The sequence below is a fragment of the Hypanus sabinus genome, chromosome 25 (genome assembly GCF_030144855.1).
Source record: "Hypanus sabinus isolate sHypSab1 chromosome 25, sHypSab1.hap1, whole genome shotgun sequence".
Taxonomy (NCBI): Eukaryota; Metazoa; Chordata; class Chondrichthyes; order Myliobatiformes; family Dasyatidae; genus Hypanus; species Hypanus sabinus.
Window position 1 is genome coordinate 25,503,316 of NC_082730.1, and position 17,315 is coordinate 25,520,630.

Consider the following 17,315-nt stretch of genomic DNA (forward strand, 5'->3'; position numbering starts at 1 on the left):
AACACCACCTGGAAAAACTTGCCCTTGGATCCCCTTTAAAACATTCCTCTTTCCCTTTAAGACTACAATCCCTAGTTATAGACTGCACTATCCTGGAAAAAGACTGTGACCATCCACTTCATTTATGTCCCTCCTTTCTTCCAGGGAAAGCAGTCTTAGCATATCCATACTCTCCATAGAATTCAAACCACCAATCTCAGCAACATAAGATATAGGGTCAGAATTAGGCCATTCAGCCCATAGAGCCTGCTCTGCTCCACCATTCCATCGTGACTGATTTATTATCCCACTCAGCCCCATTCTCCTGCCTTCTCCCCATAACCTTTGACACCCTTACTGATCAAGATCTGATCAACCCCCAGTTAAATATATGCAATGTCTTGACTTCCACAGCTGCCTGTGGCAATGAATTTCACACATTCACCACCCTCTGGTTTAAGAAATTCTTCTTCATCTCTGTTCTAAAGGCAGGTTCTTCTATTCTAAGGCTGTGCCCTCTGGTCCAAGACTCTCCCACTCACTCAACATCCTCTCCATGGCCACTTAATCTAAGCCTTTCAATATTCGATAGTTTCAATGAGATCCTCCCTGATTCTTCTAAACATCCCTGGGAATCTTCCCTTCACCATCTCTAACTTAATCACATCTTTTTCAAAGCATTGCAACCAAAAGTGCACACAGTATTTCAGGTGGTGGTCTTACTAGTGTCTTGTACAACTATGAGGTGATGTCCTAACCCTGTACTCTGTGGCCCATCTGATGAAGGCAATTGTGCTGAATGCCTGCGGCATTTTACCTTGTACCACCTCAATGCATTTTAAAATGAATTGATCTGCATGAACATACGCAAGACAAGTTTTTCACTGCTCTTCAGTGCATGTGGGCATAATAAACCAATTTACCAATTTATGTTGTCGATTTCTCATTGTTGTGTGCAAATTAAAGTTTCAAGTTTCCAAGTCCATTTAATATGTATCCAGTTCATTCGTCCTCTTCACAGACATCTATGAAACAAAGAAACCACATTGAACGATAAAAGCATCGAAGCCTGGAAGCCCCACCTCCCCTTCCCTTTGCACAAGCATCAGCAAAAAGCATTGAACCCTCCCCTTTACCCCCACCCATGCTGGCAGAAGCACCAAAAACTGCCCCGCCTCTTCCACCCCACCCGTGCTGGCAGAAGCGCCAAGCATCAAACCACTCCCCCCCCCCCCGCCCCAACCACACCCCATTGCAGGCAACTGCAGGAGCATCAAAGAGCCATTGATCCAGAGTTTATCAAACTACAATCCATAACCCAGCACTTCATTATATCAGACAGGCACTCTCTCTCCAGCGAAGATTGCATTTCCCACTTTACAAAAGCGTTCGCACTTACACAGCACAGGCTGTCTGAAATTGAACTTGAGACTGTGAGTGTGCCTCCCAATATTAACAGAAGCATTTTTCCTCTCTTGGTTGTACGTAGGAACTGGAGATGCAAGCTCAGGCCCATGGACTGTCCACTGTCTCGCCCTCAGGGCTGAACACATCAGAGATCCTTGCTTCTTGTGTCAAACATGAAGAGAATCCCGTGAACTCACTTCAGCAGCCACACCAGAACCAGCATCACCAACAGCCTCCTCAAAACCAGTTGGATTTTGCTCAGTCCTTTGGCTTTTGTGACTCCTCGCTGGGCTACTGTGACACCATGAGCCAATTTACTGACCTGTCCTTCAACGCTCCCATCAAAAAGGAATATCAGCTGGATGACATGTTAATGATGGACGACGTGCTCTCTCCCTTGGGGAAGGACCCCCTCCTCTCCTCTGGGTCGCCGTTGGCTTCCAAAACAAGCAGCCGACGGAGCAGCATTAGTATAGACGATGGTGACATTATGTGACACAGAATATCTTTAAAGCTACAATGTGTGTGTAAAACTGTTGGATGGGTAAGATGGGGAGATACCACCTTTTGAGCTTCAGGAATTTCCTGAACTTCTACTGATTTGAAGAATGTATCAGAAGTTGCTCTCTTTTGCTGACTTCCTGGTTTTGAAGATTTTCACGTCTTTTTGCAGGCCATATTTTAAAGATATTTTGTGGAGTCTGTCTAATATTCTTTTCCCCAAACGACCGCATGACTCTGTGCCATATCCATGAGGCCACCTCCTCCACTTATTCCCTTCCCAACACTGACTAACGTATTCCCCCGAGTACACGACTGATCACTGAGCCATCATCTTTTAAGGAAGGCATTGGGTTTAAGCCTGTGTTCAGCCACAGTCTGCATTGTGAAAATCCGTTAGTGTTTTCTGTGACTGAGGTGGTTAGTACTGGGGTTAAGAGGTGGGGCTCTGTTAAAGATTGAGGCTTCAAACATCCCTTTTTGAGCTGAATGATCACAATTCCCATTTTTCCTTACTAATTTGTTGGTCAGACACAGCTTTTAATGCTGTAACTGGATCCATTCTCTCAGGATAATCCTAAATTTGAATCCTTGATACCACTACTTAGCTGATCTGTACCTGGAATAGGCTTGGTATTGCTGATCTAGAGAGCCCTAGTGTATGAACGTTATCCTCAGGCAGAAAATGAGTAGGTATACTACAGAGTCATGTGAAGCTAGGGTTGGACTCAAAACTCATTGCCTTATTTTTTACCACCATTTCCCCCCAATTTAGACAGATGTGAGAAGTTGCGGTCTACGGTCATAAATGAATTAGCTCTTTTCTGCAGAGCGGAGTCGATGGGCCAGCTGACCTAATTCTGCTCTTATGTCTCATGGTCTTTCAGCAGAGCAAAGCAGGTAACTGGATAAGCAAAGTTTCTGTGGTCCCAGTTATATGCAAATAAATTAATCAATCCTTAATCAAGCACAAGCAGAATCTCTGTTGTTTCCAGCATTTGCAGAATCCCTTGTTTTTATGATTCACCAGTCTCTATTGCTGAGTTTTATATGTGGGAATTTCAATTAATGGGATGAGATTGCCTTGTATTTCTGATGTATTCCCATTGTCCCTGCTATTTTAATCCATGTTTCCAGACACAGGAAGGCCTCTCAGCTGAGTGAGTGAGGGCCTTAATTTTAGTGCCAAGGTTGGTATGCCAGGATGATGATCTTGTGATATCCACACAGTTTTAATCGCAAGTCTGTGCAGCCTGTGATGAAGAACAATCTCAGTCAGAGGAGATCCAGGCAAGGGATTAAAACCAGTGGCCTGGGAGAACCAGAAGTGGCTCATCCTGGCCCTAAAGGTCATCTTAAAGTGTCAGTTCTTGTGCTTTTAGCCCTCACTGATAAGAGCTGCTCCCCACCTTGTATTTATTTACCTGATAAGGAGCCATTTCCCCCAATCCATGGCACGCACCTCACCAACTCAGTATCCAGCTCAGAGATAAGGAACCCTCCATTTTTCCCTTCATTCTAATCCCTCGCAGATACATAATGAGCTGCAGCCTGATCTCTGAAGAAGCCTTAGCCTGTATTCAATAGCCATTTTTTTTATCCAAAGCCAGAAGAAATAAAAATTCCTAAAGAAGTATCGTCCAAATGGGACATCAACAGTACCAAGGACTGTATTCAGGGTTATGTGACTTGATTTTGATCTGTGTAGGCTCTGAACAAATCAGTGAGGTGCTCACTGATAAATTAAAACATAAGATGCAATGCTGGTGCTGATTTATTTAAATATCATAGAGACAATGCTTAAAGTTTGCTAATGGAAGAAGATCTCAGTGATCATGACTGTGGTATACCCAGACTGTAGCTCAAAGCAGGGGGAGCTGGTATGTTAAATTCCACTGACAGAGATCAGGAGCCCATTTAGTCCTTTGTACTTGCTCCACCCCTTTGGAAGAGCTGGCCAAGTAGTTCCACACTCCCTGCTGTTGTCTCACGAGCAAAGCAAATTTTCCCTTTTCAAGTATATTGTATCAACAATATTCGTGGCTTCTCTCCCTTCAGTGTAAATTTTCCATGTCATTTGTGGGAGGCTTCATGTAGATGCCGACAAAATATGATCCAAAGTACGCTTCTCGTTTTAAGCTGTTTCATGGCCTGTTGACTGTAAGCCAATTATTTGGCAATCATCCAAAGCAGTTTCTTCAAGAGAAAATAAACCATTGCAGGAAATTCAAAATCCTTAAAATTCTTTAATTCTTAAATTCTTTAAGAATCCTTAAATTGTTTTCAAAACTATGAATGTTGGGGATTCCTGTGCTTTTGTCCAACGGGGAAAGCAGACTCAGGCTCGTGGTTTTGGTTCTAAAACCTCCTAGGTGTTGGCGGAACAAGCAAGTTATCCAGAATATCAGTGAATGTAATGTGGGAACGCTGGCCACCTCCACTTCCCAACAAAGGATTTACTGAAAAAGCTCCTAAAACGATGGAGTTACTTAGCAGCCTTTTACTTGTTTATTTCACTGACACTTCTTGAAGTGTCCAACTTGAAGTTTTGCTTTTGTCATCAACATTAATGTCTATTTCTATTCCCTTTTTCAGCTTAATTACATTCAAATCAAATCAAGTCAAATCAAGTTCAAGTTTAATGATCATTCAGCTGATTCAAGTAGTGTTCCTCTGCGGCCAAGGTGCAAAATGTACACAGCACATTCAAAATACTGTAGCTAGCAAAGAAACATATAGTCATGCAAAAAAGATCATAAAGTTGCCTTGTCATTGAGCAGGTAACTACCAATTATTTTTCTCTTGATCACTTCTACTCCTTTTTTTAATTTCAAATTAACCGCACTGATTACTGGGGTGAGGTAGAGATGGGGCAGATAAGTTGAGTCTTTGCAGACTAGGTTAACATTTATGATAGCCTATAGATAACACGCCCAGCTCTGAAGCTGAAAATTGTAGATTCCAGCTTTGGGATAGAGAACGGTGCCCATAACTAAGCTGGCGTTCCACTGTTGTACCGTCAGCGCTGCCAACATTTGGGGGAGACACTAAAAAGGACTTGAACAGTTGCCATTGCTTTGCTCTGCTCAAAAGGGCTTACTCACTTGTGAATGTGGTCCGGGCTCTCCTTTCATTAGATCTAAATGTTGCGTGGCAAGTTATGGAAAAAGAAACAAAGTGAAAGTTCCTTGGATATTTTGGACGGTGTTTATCTTTCGGTCTACCTTCCCTAAATGAGACCAGATGGGTATTAGTGTCATTGTTGTTTGTGGGATCTTGCTATGCTTAGTTGGCGACTACATTTTCTGCAACAGAACACCGACTACACTTCACATCTACGTCGGTGCCAATGAAGTTCCTTGTCTCACCCTGAATGTGTGCAAAAGGGCAGCTCTGCTCCTGAACATTTTGCTCCTTTTGTTAATGTGCTGAACAACTGGAAGCAGGATTCTCTGCCTGTTTTGAGTGAATTATAGTACGGAGCTGTACTTGAAATGTAAAACACTCTGTAATATTGTGACATAGTCCGTAACTTAATTCAGTGTATTGGAAATTTGGAAATGGGTCAAGCAGACTGCAAATGTTACACGTATCTTGAGATTGTGTTCCATCTGCTATCAGATCTTTAATTTTTCTGTTTTCCCCTGTTAACAAATGCGATAATGGTTTGCGAACCTTTTGCGTTGCGTTAAGCTATTGCTTTGCATTTGGATATATCTATCCTTTGGTATTTTGTGGCACAAGAACAGGCAGCGATTAAAAATTCTTGACCAGATTACCACCCACTCACATCACAAATTCAGCTCCCAGTGTTTGACAATTATAGCCAATGTGTGTCCTGTTAACAAAAGCATGAGTCGTCATTGTTTGGATATGGGTGTGACTGACAAGAACATATGTTGTTCATCTCCATCTGATCCACAAGGAGGTAATGAGTTATCTTGAACCACTGCAGTCTGTGTGGTGGGAGCCCTCCTTGCAATGCTGTTATCGGGATTCCATGTTATTGACCCAGTGGCAATGAAGATCCAGTCAATGTGACTCCAGTTGGTATAACTTGTAAATCAGAGGTGGTGGCCTTATGCACTGTCGTTGACTTTCTGGGTGTCTGAGGCAATGAACAAGGATGATTTGTATTGTGTGGCTTGAGCAGATCGTAGGATATTGGTTTTAGACACTTTTAAGCTCCAGCACCATGTTTTGAAGTGGCCAGATGTGAACTAGTAACCAGGAAACTCATTGGGTCCATTGAAATGCCACTGTATTAAAGTAAGATTCAGTTCTCTCTTTCTCTCTGGAAGGCCATCTGAGCCTCAAGTTGGCCTATGCCATTGCTTGGCTCTTTTTGTGTTGTGTACATTTGTGTACCGCGCCTCTCTAGTATATCTGTCAAACCCTCCTGTTTGGGAGTGCCCAAATTTTACTTTCATGGTTTAAGCCATACATTGTTAAGGTTGACTTTCAAACTACTGATCCTAATTTAATCTTTGTACTCTAATTCGGGCTTTACCTTCCAATAAGAGAGTATTGGAAGTATCTTCTGCTCTCCCCTCCCCTCTGTGCTGTTGAAGTTCACACTGGATAAACCAGTCAGGAAGAATGAGCTCAAACCTGAGGTGAGTGTGGGGGCAGATTGGGAGAGCATGTGGGCTATCTGCTACAGGAGAGATGTGGGAGGCCTTGCGACAACTTGTGACTGGTTTCAGTGATATTTCGATCGTTCACGATAGACAGTAGAGTTCAAAACCTTGGTATCTAGGGACTGGGTTGACTCACGTCTCGGTTCAGTTCTTCCTCTGCTCTCACCTCCACCACATGCATTTCTAACTCTTGCCGCCAAATTTAGATACTGGCTGTATGCAGCATGTTTTCTTCCCACAGCCAACAATCGGCTTCTGTACTATGCTATCGCTTGAGGTGGGATGTTTGCAACATTGTGAGAGACTTCCTTATATTTGAAAATCAAAAAAGATTTCAGTTGCAGGAATCTGAAACAAAGACAGAAAAGCCTGCTGATGCTAAACAAGTCAGATAGCATCTGTGGACAGAGAAACAAAGGTAATGTTGTGTAAAGTAATATTGTGGTCCTGATGAAGAGTCTCGGCCTGAAACACCAACTGTTTCTTCAAAGTTCTCTTTATTATCGAAGAATGTATAAGTTATACAACCTTGAGATTCGTCTGCTTACAGGCAGCCACAAAACAAGAAATCAATTTTTAAAAAATGACCGAAACAAATTGTGTAGAGTGTTTAAAAAAAAAACCGAAATGAAACCAAATCCTGTGAGCAATAGTACAAGCATCAGCATTCAGAAGCAAATTGAGTCCATGAACCCGAAGCTGGGAACAGCTGGAGTGGGCCCACAGTATCCGGAGGTGCTGGCTGACCTCCAGCATTTCATATATGCTACTATGGATTTCCAGAGAACCTCTTGTATTTAACAATGGTAATGTTTTTGGGCAAGGGCATTTCATCATAATGAATGAGGAGTCTCTAAACTGAAATGCAAACTCCTCTTTCCACAGATACTTCATGATTTGCCAAGAGTCACCAGCATTTTCTGCTTTCTTCCCATTCATTCATAGAATGGGTACGCGGTCAGTAAGGCTGGCATTTGTTGCCCACACACAGTTGACCTGAGCAGCCTCTATGCCAGTTTCCCACAATACTTCCCATGACAGTGAGTTCCACATATGTTAATACTTCTGGTGCCTGGTTGTGAAAAGGGGGTGGGTTGGTTTGTGTAGGAGCTTTGCCCATGATCAAATGATGGAGCAGACTTGATGGGCCAAATGGCTTAGTTCTGCTCCTATGTCTTACGGTCTATGTCACTGTTCGCAATCAACCTGACTCTTCTACGGAGAGAGAGAGTTGCCACTTCTAGCTGTCTCTCTTGCTTTTCTCCCACCAATCACTTTACCAATTTGAAGTTTTTGTTTGTAGTGGGAGGTTAGAATTTGCCAGAGTTGATTTATTTTTAGAGAAACAGCACGCTACCAGGCCCTTCCAGCCCAATGAGCCCTCAACACCCTGTAACGATGGGTTCTGCGAGAGAAGCTGAATTCTACAGACACTTACTTTAGTTGTATAGAAATTGGATTATAGTTGAATGTACTTCCGCAGAGACAGCAGAGAGCAACTTATACAAACTTATGGCTGAGAATTGAATTCATCTGGATCAACCATGTCAACCATGCACTGTGCTTCGTGGCAGCAATCTAGAAAGAGACGATTTGGCAAAGGTGCTATAAGATGTAGCATTTTAGAACACTTAGCATCAAAGCTTTGGGTGTAACTTCAGTAAGAGTGGAATGACATACTATATTCCTGCGTATGGTCAGTAGGGACTCAATGGGCTGAAAGGCTGCCTAACATACTTGGCCATTCTGTAAATCTCTGACTGTGAACTGACTTGTTTGGTAGACAGATCAAAAAACAGTTAACAGTCATCGTGGGCCCGGAATCAGATGCAAGCTAACTGAGTAAGAGCAGTGAACTTCCTTCTCCGGGAGACCATAATGAATCAGGTTACCCCCCCCCCCAACCCCCCAAATTCCTGTACATATTTAAAACAAAATCCAGAATCGAAATAGCTGAATTCATCTTCCCTAGCTGTCGTGCCAGAATTTGAACTTTTGCATTTGGATCAGTACATTAGGTATCTTGATTACTCAGCAACAGCTTAACTACCAGTTAGCATTAAATACAAAGAAAATACTGGAAACACTCAGCAGGTCAAGCAATGCCTGTGGAAAGAGAAAATGTTGATGTTTCTGGTCTGGGACCCTGAGATTCTGAAGAAGGGTTTCAAACCTGAAGCATTAACCCTGTTTTTCATTCGCTGCCTGACCTGTTAAGTGTTACAGCATTTACTGTTTTCATTTTGGCTTTTCGGCATTTGTATATTGTTAAATTTTCATTTTCTGTTACAGTTCCCAACATAAGTGAAAGCTCTTTTTGTAGTTAAACCAGTTCAACAGCCTAGATGGAAACCTATCAAAACAGCCTATCAAAACCTAGATGGAAATACCCAGATGGTATTGGTGTCCTATTCACTTATGATATTGAGACACAATTTTTATTTTAGCTATTTTGGGGGGTTTTAACTCTCTTACAGCACCCAAACCCCTTTTGTCCAAACTGGGTTTTGCTCACAGGACTGTCCTGCTGATTACCGTTTAATGCCTGGGCACTCCTGGAATACGGGCAATACCTTCATGTAATCCTACAGCATTCACTGCTAAACCATGAGTGATTTTGTCAATTGCCCCAGGCTTAGGTGTTTTGTAGACCCCAGCTTTGCGCACACACTAATTTGGATCATATGCTTTCCTTATTCAACTCTAAGAATGGTTGCTTTGTCGTCAGGCTCCAGTGCTGGCAGATTTTAAAAGTGGGTTGTCGGAGAACATCCATAAGTCAGGTGATTTGAATGCACAGTGGGGTCAGGTGAAATACTGCAGAAACAGGATTTGTTGAGTCTCTGCCTTCTCAAATTAAGGAGCGAACATAAGGAATTGGGTAATGTGCTCCAATCTAACCCTACCCAATTCTTGCTTCCTCTGAAAATTCCTGCAATTCAGAATTTGTTCTAAGGATCAGTGATAAGTTAGGAATGGCAATGAACATTTAGATCCTATCACTGTGGTCGAAATAATAAAAGCCTGTAAATTAATTTGTACGTACTGGATCTCCAAGCTAGACTGCAATTAGAATCATTTATAATTTTGTCAGAGTGGTAAAACAAAATTTCTTCTTTGCTAAAATAGATGGTTCTGAAATGAATGTAAAGCATTTAACAAGGTTGGAGTCTGACACTGTTACCCATGGAATCCTTTTCCATTCCACTATAATTTAATTTTTAAGATGTTTTCACCCAGTAATTTTGAGCATATTTTAAAATAAAAATACACTCTATCCTGCTTCAGTCTTCTGAACCAGTTCATGGGTAAAACAGCCTATTATATTTTCAGAGTTGCAAAGGAATGGAAAACTTGCAATGGTGTCTTTACAGATTGTTGATGCAAAAAATTTACTGTTGAGCATCATGATGCTACTGAGATTATTTACCTCTTTATAAAATATACAGATTGTTTTATTTGAACTGCATCTGTGTTCTTTTGTGCTCTTTGGGAAGAGTAGTTGAACTCCGGGAGGTGGGAAGGAAAGTGGTTTATATTTTCCAGCTGCTGTTTGACCAGTGAGACCGCTGACCAATAATGTGACCTACAGCCAATGGCTGGTGATGGGCATGGTTCCGATGATTTAGGGAAACGATGAAGGAAGATGACTTCAAATCCCACCAGAGCTTCTTGAAAATTTGATTTTAGTTTACAACCAATTCTGCGAGTTAAAAATTGGTAATGTTAACAGTGCGGTGAAGTGAAGCTTCCGGCAAAGAGTGTACAGTAATGAACATGGTTCTTTTGATATGAAGAAACAGCAACTTCCTTAACTGCACTCTTTGCCCTCTTATGGATCATTTCCCTATTGCAATGTGGAGACCTCTCTTTTCATCTGCAGAAAGGTTGTATGTAATTCATTGTGTTGGATAAAAGCATTCTGAAATAATTGAAGACACCTTCATTTTCATTTTCAAATAAGTGCAAAGAATTGCATTTTAGGTTCAAGTTTGTTATATAGGCATACATAAGGTATAAATGCCATGAAAATTAACTTTTTGCAGTTGCAGCGCAGTACATTAGAAACTTGACAGTCATTGTTACAAACAATGCATAACTTACACAACAAAATAAATATAATTGCATTAGGTGCAAATTGAGAGGAAAGGAAATACAGTCCAAAATATTGATTTCCCCTTCTTTTATTCTCCACTCAAGCTTCTTACTTCTTTTAACCCCCCCCCCCCCCGTGTCCCCTCCTCCTTCCCTTTTTCCCATGGTCCATTCTCCTCTCCTATCACACTCCTTCCTCTCCAGCCCTTTATCTTTCATATCCATCTGGCTTCACCCATTGCTAGCTGTCCTCCTTCACCGCCCCCCCTTCTTTTTATTCTGGTATCTTCGCCTTCCTTTCCAGTCCTAAAGAAGGGACTTACCCCAAAACGACAACTGTTTATTCATTTCCGTTGATGCCCTCTGACCTGCTGACTGTGTTGCCTTAGATCTCCAGCAACTACACACTTTCTCATGTTTGTACCCCAAAATAGTATTTTTCTCTTTATTCTCATTATAGTTAATTTTATAGAAAATATATATATACTTTTACCTTATATCATTTTTATAAATGCTTCAGTTATGTCTATCTAACAGTAGAAATTTACATTCATTAACTAATCTGGCTTACATGTGTCTTCAGTGCAGTTGAGGCTTAAATGTCTCTGAAGCGGCCAAGCAAAGTCATTCAGTTATTTCAAATCAATGTGCAGCAGCTTATACCAGCAGTCTAGACTCTCACATATCAGAGCTATGGGGCTCGGCAGTACGTACTGATCTTGTTTGTGGTGGTCTCTTCCCAAGATGAATTATGCTTCCTTGCGCACATTTCTGATGTGGTCTTGCTGCAAGACTATAAACTTCAACTCCCACCCCTCACGGCGGTTACTTCAATCACAGACGAGCCCTCTGACTGGAAGTAAAGTTCAAGCCAGAAATGAGCTACACAGTTCTAGCTGGTGGTACTTCAGCCGGTCTCCTTGAATCGTGGATTCCTGTCGGACATTTCCCGAATTATCACGAGGTTCTGGTTGACGTGCTGGCCATTTGATTGAAATTGTTGCAGAACAAGGGAGCCACCTTGTGACTGAATATTTCTCCTGCAACTGGAAACAAATAAAACTAAATGCTTGAATCTGAAACAGAATGTGCTGGGAGAATTGAGCCAGACATGCAGCATATGTGGGAAAATGAGCCAGTCAATGGTTTCGGTCTGCAACCGTTCCTCAGGGCTTACTTTCAGTTCTGAGGAAGAGTCACTGACAGGAAATGTTAAGCAACATGCACATAATGCTGGAGGAACTCAGCAGGTCAGGCAGCATTCTTGGAAATGAATAAAGACTTGATGTTTCAGGCCGTGACCCTTCTTCGGGACTGGAAGGGGAGTGGCCAGAATAAAAAGGTGGGGAAAGGGAGGGAAATAGCTAGAAGGTGATAGGTGAAGCCAGGTGTGTTGGAAAGATAAAGGGCTGGAGAGGAAGGAATCTGATAGGAGAGGAGAATGGATCATAGGATAAAAGAAAGGAGGAGGGGACCCAAGGGGAGGTGATAGGCAGGTGAAAAGAGGTAAGAAGGCAGGGTGAGGAATAGAAAAAGAGGGGAGGGGAGGGATTTTATTTTACTGGAAGGAGAAATCGATATTCATACCAACAGGTTGGAGGCAGCCCAGATGAAATATTAGGTGTCGCTCCTCCATCCTGAGGGGGCCTCATCTTGGCACAAGAGGAGGCCATGGACTGATATGTCAGAATGGGAATGTGAATCGGAATTAAAATGTTTGGCCACCAAGAACTTCTGCTTTTGGCAGTGGTACTCAACGAACCAGTCCTCCAATTTACAAGGGGTTTCACTAGTGTAGAGGAGGCTGCATAAGAAGCACTGGGTACAGTAGACGACCCTATTAGATTTGCGGGTGAAGTATTGCCTCACCTGGAAGGACGGTTTGGGGACCAGGATGGAGGTGAATAGGCAGGTGTAGCACTTTGGCCACTTGAGGGGATAAGTGCCAGAAGGGAGCTTAGTGGGGAGGGACAAATGGACAAGAGAATCATGGAGGGAGTGATCTCTGCGGAAAGCAAATGGGGGAGGAGGTAAAGATATGTTTGGTGGTAGGATCTACTTGGAGATGACGAAGTTTCAGAGGATGACAGGAAGTGTTGACTGGTTTCTCTTTCAACTGACTGAGTTCTTCCAGCAGTTCTGTTTCCTGCAAGCTCTTTGGACCTGAAACAAAGACTATTTTGTCCTTCTGTTCAGATAAACATGCTGCAGGGGAACTAACCAACATCAAAGTATCAGGTGTGTTGGTCCTTATGCCAGAGATGTGCTCTGGTTGGATTTTGGGGCAGTCAGTATAGGTAGTGTTGTTACCAATAGCCAGTACTCACATTAAAGACATACGTCTCAACATACGTGCACAATGTATATGCCCCTCCTAAAAAAGGTAAATTTAAATTCCTCTACCCACTGCTACAAAATGCTATTCATGAGAAATTGGTGGGTGAAGTTTGGCTTCTGTATTCCTTACATAAAAACAAAACTACCCTTCAAATAATTAATTGAATGTCCAACGTTTCTCAGGTCGTGAAAGGTGTGGTAGAAGATCACATCTCTTTCTTCTCCTTGAGGTCAGTTGGATTATGTGTGAACATCAGACAGGAACACGGGAAAATTCAAGCCTGACGCTGTCAGATTAAATGCTTATTCCTCACTTTTCTTGCTTTTTGTTTCCTTTTATGGACTGGGCAATTAGAAGAGTCTGAGAGATCTTGAAATTGTTCCTTACATGGCCAAAATTGCAAAGTTCCTCACTGTGGCTTTTCCACCATTTTTATTTTGGCCATTGAGATGGCTGCCCAATAGTGCAGGTGGCACCCAATGCTAGCAATAGACATGGTTCTGATTTGGAGAAAGACTTATTCTGTGGCATGATGAATAAATAATTCAGGAAATTTGAGTTCAAATCTCACCAGACCGGCTTGAAAATTTGATTTCAGTTTACAACCATTTCTGCAAATCAAGAATTGGTAACATTAAAGTGAAAATGAAACCACCATAATTGCTGCAGAAACCCAACCAGTTCAATGGTCTTTTTGCAACGAGAGCCTGCCTGCTGCATATACCCCATCCATGATCTCTGTTGCTACGGGCTCCCTCCAATTTACTTTAGCAATACGCTTTGGGCAATAAATTCTAATCTTCTGAATGATGTTCTAGGAATTAATTAAGATTTTTTAAAAGACTAGACTTAAAGATTTGAAAATACTGCCTTTACTTAAAATGATAAAAATGCAGTATTGTCCTGCTGGCTCCAGGTGGCGATGCAGCATTACAGAAAGCCAGTGGAATAAATATTATCTTTTAGTTTTACAGCAAGAAACAGATGTTCACAAACTGGGCATGGATGTTATTGATTACCTGAAAACTGTGTGGTTAGCAAAATGGGTGCCTAACTACCAAACTGGAGTTTCAGATTTGCAGCTGGTCTGCAGAACGAGGTGTAACGGTCTGAAAACAAATTCCTGTGGCTCTCAGCACAAGGCGTATGTTAATGTTGAGTCTTTAGTAGTAAAGCGTTCCTAGGCACTCTACAGTGGAAACTGCCAAATGAGATCTGACATGGAGCTACAAAAAATGTGATTAGCCTGGTCAAATTTGTAAGATTACAAACTGGATCTCTTAGTACATGCACAGTCAGTAATTCAGGAACAACTCTTCCCCTCTGCCATTTGATTTCTTAAATGGACATTGAACACAACTTCACTTTATCGTTTCAATTTTTTCACTATTATTTTTAATTTTAACTATTTAATACAATTACTTACTGAACTCTTTTTTCTATATTTATCATGTATGGCACTGTGTTGCTGCTGCTATGTTAGCAAATTCCACGATATATGCCAGTGATATTAAACCTGATTCTGATTCTAATGAAAGTTGCACACAAAAGACACAGGTTAGGTCCCGATAGCAGTTACCCATGGGTGGAATTGGACGATTCAGAACATGGCGATTTACCTTCTGTGTATAATTCACTTTAATGTATTGAAGGTTTGGGGAGGAAACTACACGTTTGTGTTGGACATGCATAAAATTCCAGGATCACAATGCATTGAGATCACCAACGAGGTGTTTAAGAATTTAAGTTTAAGAATAAGGGGTAGGCCGTTTAGAACAGAGATGTGGAAAAACTTTTCATCCAGAGAGTGGTGGATACGTGGAATGCTCTGCCCCAGAAGGCAGTGGAGGCCAAGTCTCTGGATGCATTCAAGAGAGTGTTAGATAGAGCTCTTACAGATAGCGGGGTCAAGGGATATGGGGAGAGGGCAGGAACGGGGTACTGATTGTGTATGATCAGCCATGATCACAGTGAATGGTGGTGCTGGCTAGAAGGGCCGAATGGTCTACTCCCGCACCTACTGTCTATTGTCTATTGTGTTAATAAAAAGATTTCCACCTTGACACTCACCCTCTGCCATTCGCAGATTTTTACACACAAGGTATTTGAAATTTCACCGTGTGTTCCATAACTACTTACTGTCTTTTACACCATAAGATATAGGAGCAGAATTAAGTCATTCAGTTTGAGATTGCTCCGCCATTCAGTGATGGATGGTTTTTGTTTTCTCTCAACCCCCTTCTCATGCCTTTTCCCCATAATCTTTAATCCATTTACCAATCAAGAGCCTATCAATCTATCCCTAAATACATGCAATAACTGGGCTTCCTGATGTTCTGTGGCAATGAATGCCACAGACTTGTTACCCTTTGGCTGAAGAAATTCATCTTCATCTTTTCTAAAGTCCCTATATTCGGAGGCTGTTTCCCTGGATCCTAGACGCTGCTGCAAATGGAAATTGTCCTCTGTATATCTACTACACCCTGTTATTTTACTATGTTTCAGTGAGATCCTTCTGAAGTCCATCAGGGGCAGGCTCAGAACTGTCAACTGCTCCTTGTATGTTGAACTGCCTCCGGGGGACCAGCACATGCTTCCCAGCAATGTGCATCAGAGGTATTTGCTGTAATCCCTGCCTTGTCATCATTCCATGCTTTATAGAGATATAGAGCCACCTCTAGTGAGGGTATCAGTCAGGGCAGAAGATCATCCCCCCCCCCACCCCCCAGTCCCACTGTTTCTCTGCACCTTAATGCCGGCTTATGCAGAATTTCAGGGATTTCCATAGTGAGAGTTGCTGTAAAGTCAGACAGAGCTTGACCTTCATACAGAGGTCTGATGGAACTGAGCTGTAATGCAACACAGCAATATTTCTAGCATCCTCCTAGTCAGTTTTACTAGTAGGAATGAGTGCAAGTATTATAGATTAAACACTTTTGGTGTAGCAAAAATTTTTAACTGGAGTAGGCTTTCCAGAACACCTAAAAGGAGAAGGGAAATGGAGAGGATGAACAGAGATGCCCCTATACTGGAAAAAAAGACTAACCATTCATCTTATCTATGCTCCTATGATTTTATAGACCTCCATAAGGTCATCCCTTAGTCTCCTTTACTACTTACTTACTGCCCGTTATGCCACTGGTGTTTAGGGCAGCAATGAAGGTCCACATCTCTGGTGGTGTTCAGGGCTTCCTTCATCATGTCCGTAGCTTCCTCTTGGTTTTCACCACTGTCTTGCAATCCCATATGGAGACTCAGGAATTCCATCACACTCAGGTGTAGCTGTTTGTTGCTGTTTCCATAACAATTTCGTTTTACCAGTCAGGGTTGTTAGTCCTGAGTGTAGCCTCCTTTATTCCAGGGGGAAAAAGGAAGTCCTCTGCTTATAACTCAAGCCTTCTAGTCATGGTAACATCTTGTGAATCTTTTCTACACTCTTTCGAGCTTGATGACGTCTTTCCTATAGCTAGGCAATGTGTTGGACTGAAGCAATCGAAAGAGTTCATTCATAGCTATTGGAGTTTTGGCATTATTTACATCACTTCCTATGCCATTAGTGATTTCCCTGGGAATATCCTGAGAATCTCAGTAAAAAAAAATCAAACATTAGAAAGAAACAAATGCAAACAATGGAGGCCTGAAGAAAAGACTGGACATTTCCCCTCCTTTAATATCCTCCTTATCTTAATGAGATTATGAAAATTAGAGTTTGAAACCATTATTTATACCCATTAAACATGTTGAAGGGAATGCAATTATCCAAGCTATTCTCTTTTTAATGTAAATGATTATAATGCCATAAAATATTCAAAGAATTGAAAAATACATTGCAGTTTTCAATAAAGAGAAATAAACGAAATGCTTGAAAATAAAAGTAAGAGTGGAGGCACAGAAAATGCAGATGCTGGAACTTAGAGCAAAAAACAAGCTGCAGGAGGCACTCGGGGTCAAGTGGCAGCTGTGGGGGGGGGGGAATGAGACAGTCAACATGCTAGATCAACACCCTTCATCAGCACTCCTCTGGGGGAAAAAATCTGATTTACATCAGTGATCTTTATGTCCTCTCACCCCTTAAATATTGAACTGTAAAATTTGACCAGACACCAGTCGCTGTTTGGCTCACATGACTTTGTTTATGTGAAGGAGCATATGTTCTAGGAAAAGATCTCAGACCTGAAGCATTAACTGTTTCTCTTTTCACATTTGCTGCCTGACCTTCAGAGTGCCTCCATCAATATATGTGCCAAGGGTATTATTGTGCGAGAGGCTTTCGGAATCAGAATTGGATTTGTTAACACTGACTTATATGTCATCAAATGTGTTGTTCTGCAGAGGTAAAATTACTATAAGGTACA

General features: G+C 41.8%; 1 protein-coding gene across 7 annotated transcripts in view; it reads left to right on the forward strand.

Moving 5' to 3' along the window:
- Positions 1-9,996, forward strand: part of tfeb (transcription factor EB) — a 158,407-nt gene extending 148,411 nt beyond the window's left edge. For all 7 annotated transcript variants that reach the window (XM_059950356.1, XM_059950350.1, XM_059950353.1 and 4 more), the window contains one exon: positions 1,469-9,996. In XM_059950356.1, the coding sequence (XP_059806339.1) occupies positions 1,469-1,882 (414 nt within the window). In that variant the 3' untranslated portion in view covers positions 1,883-9,996. The remainder of the gene's footprint in view (positions 1-1,468) is intronic.
- Positions 9,997-17,315: the final 7,319 nt, after the last annotated feature.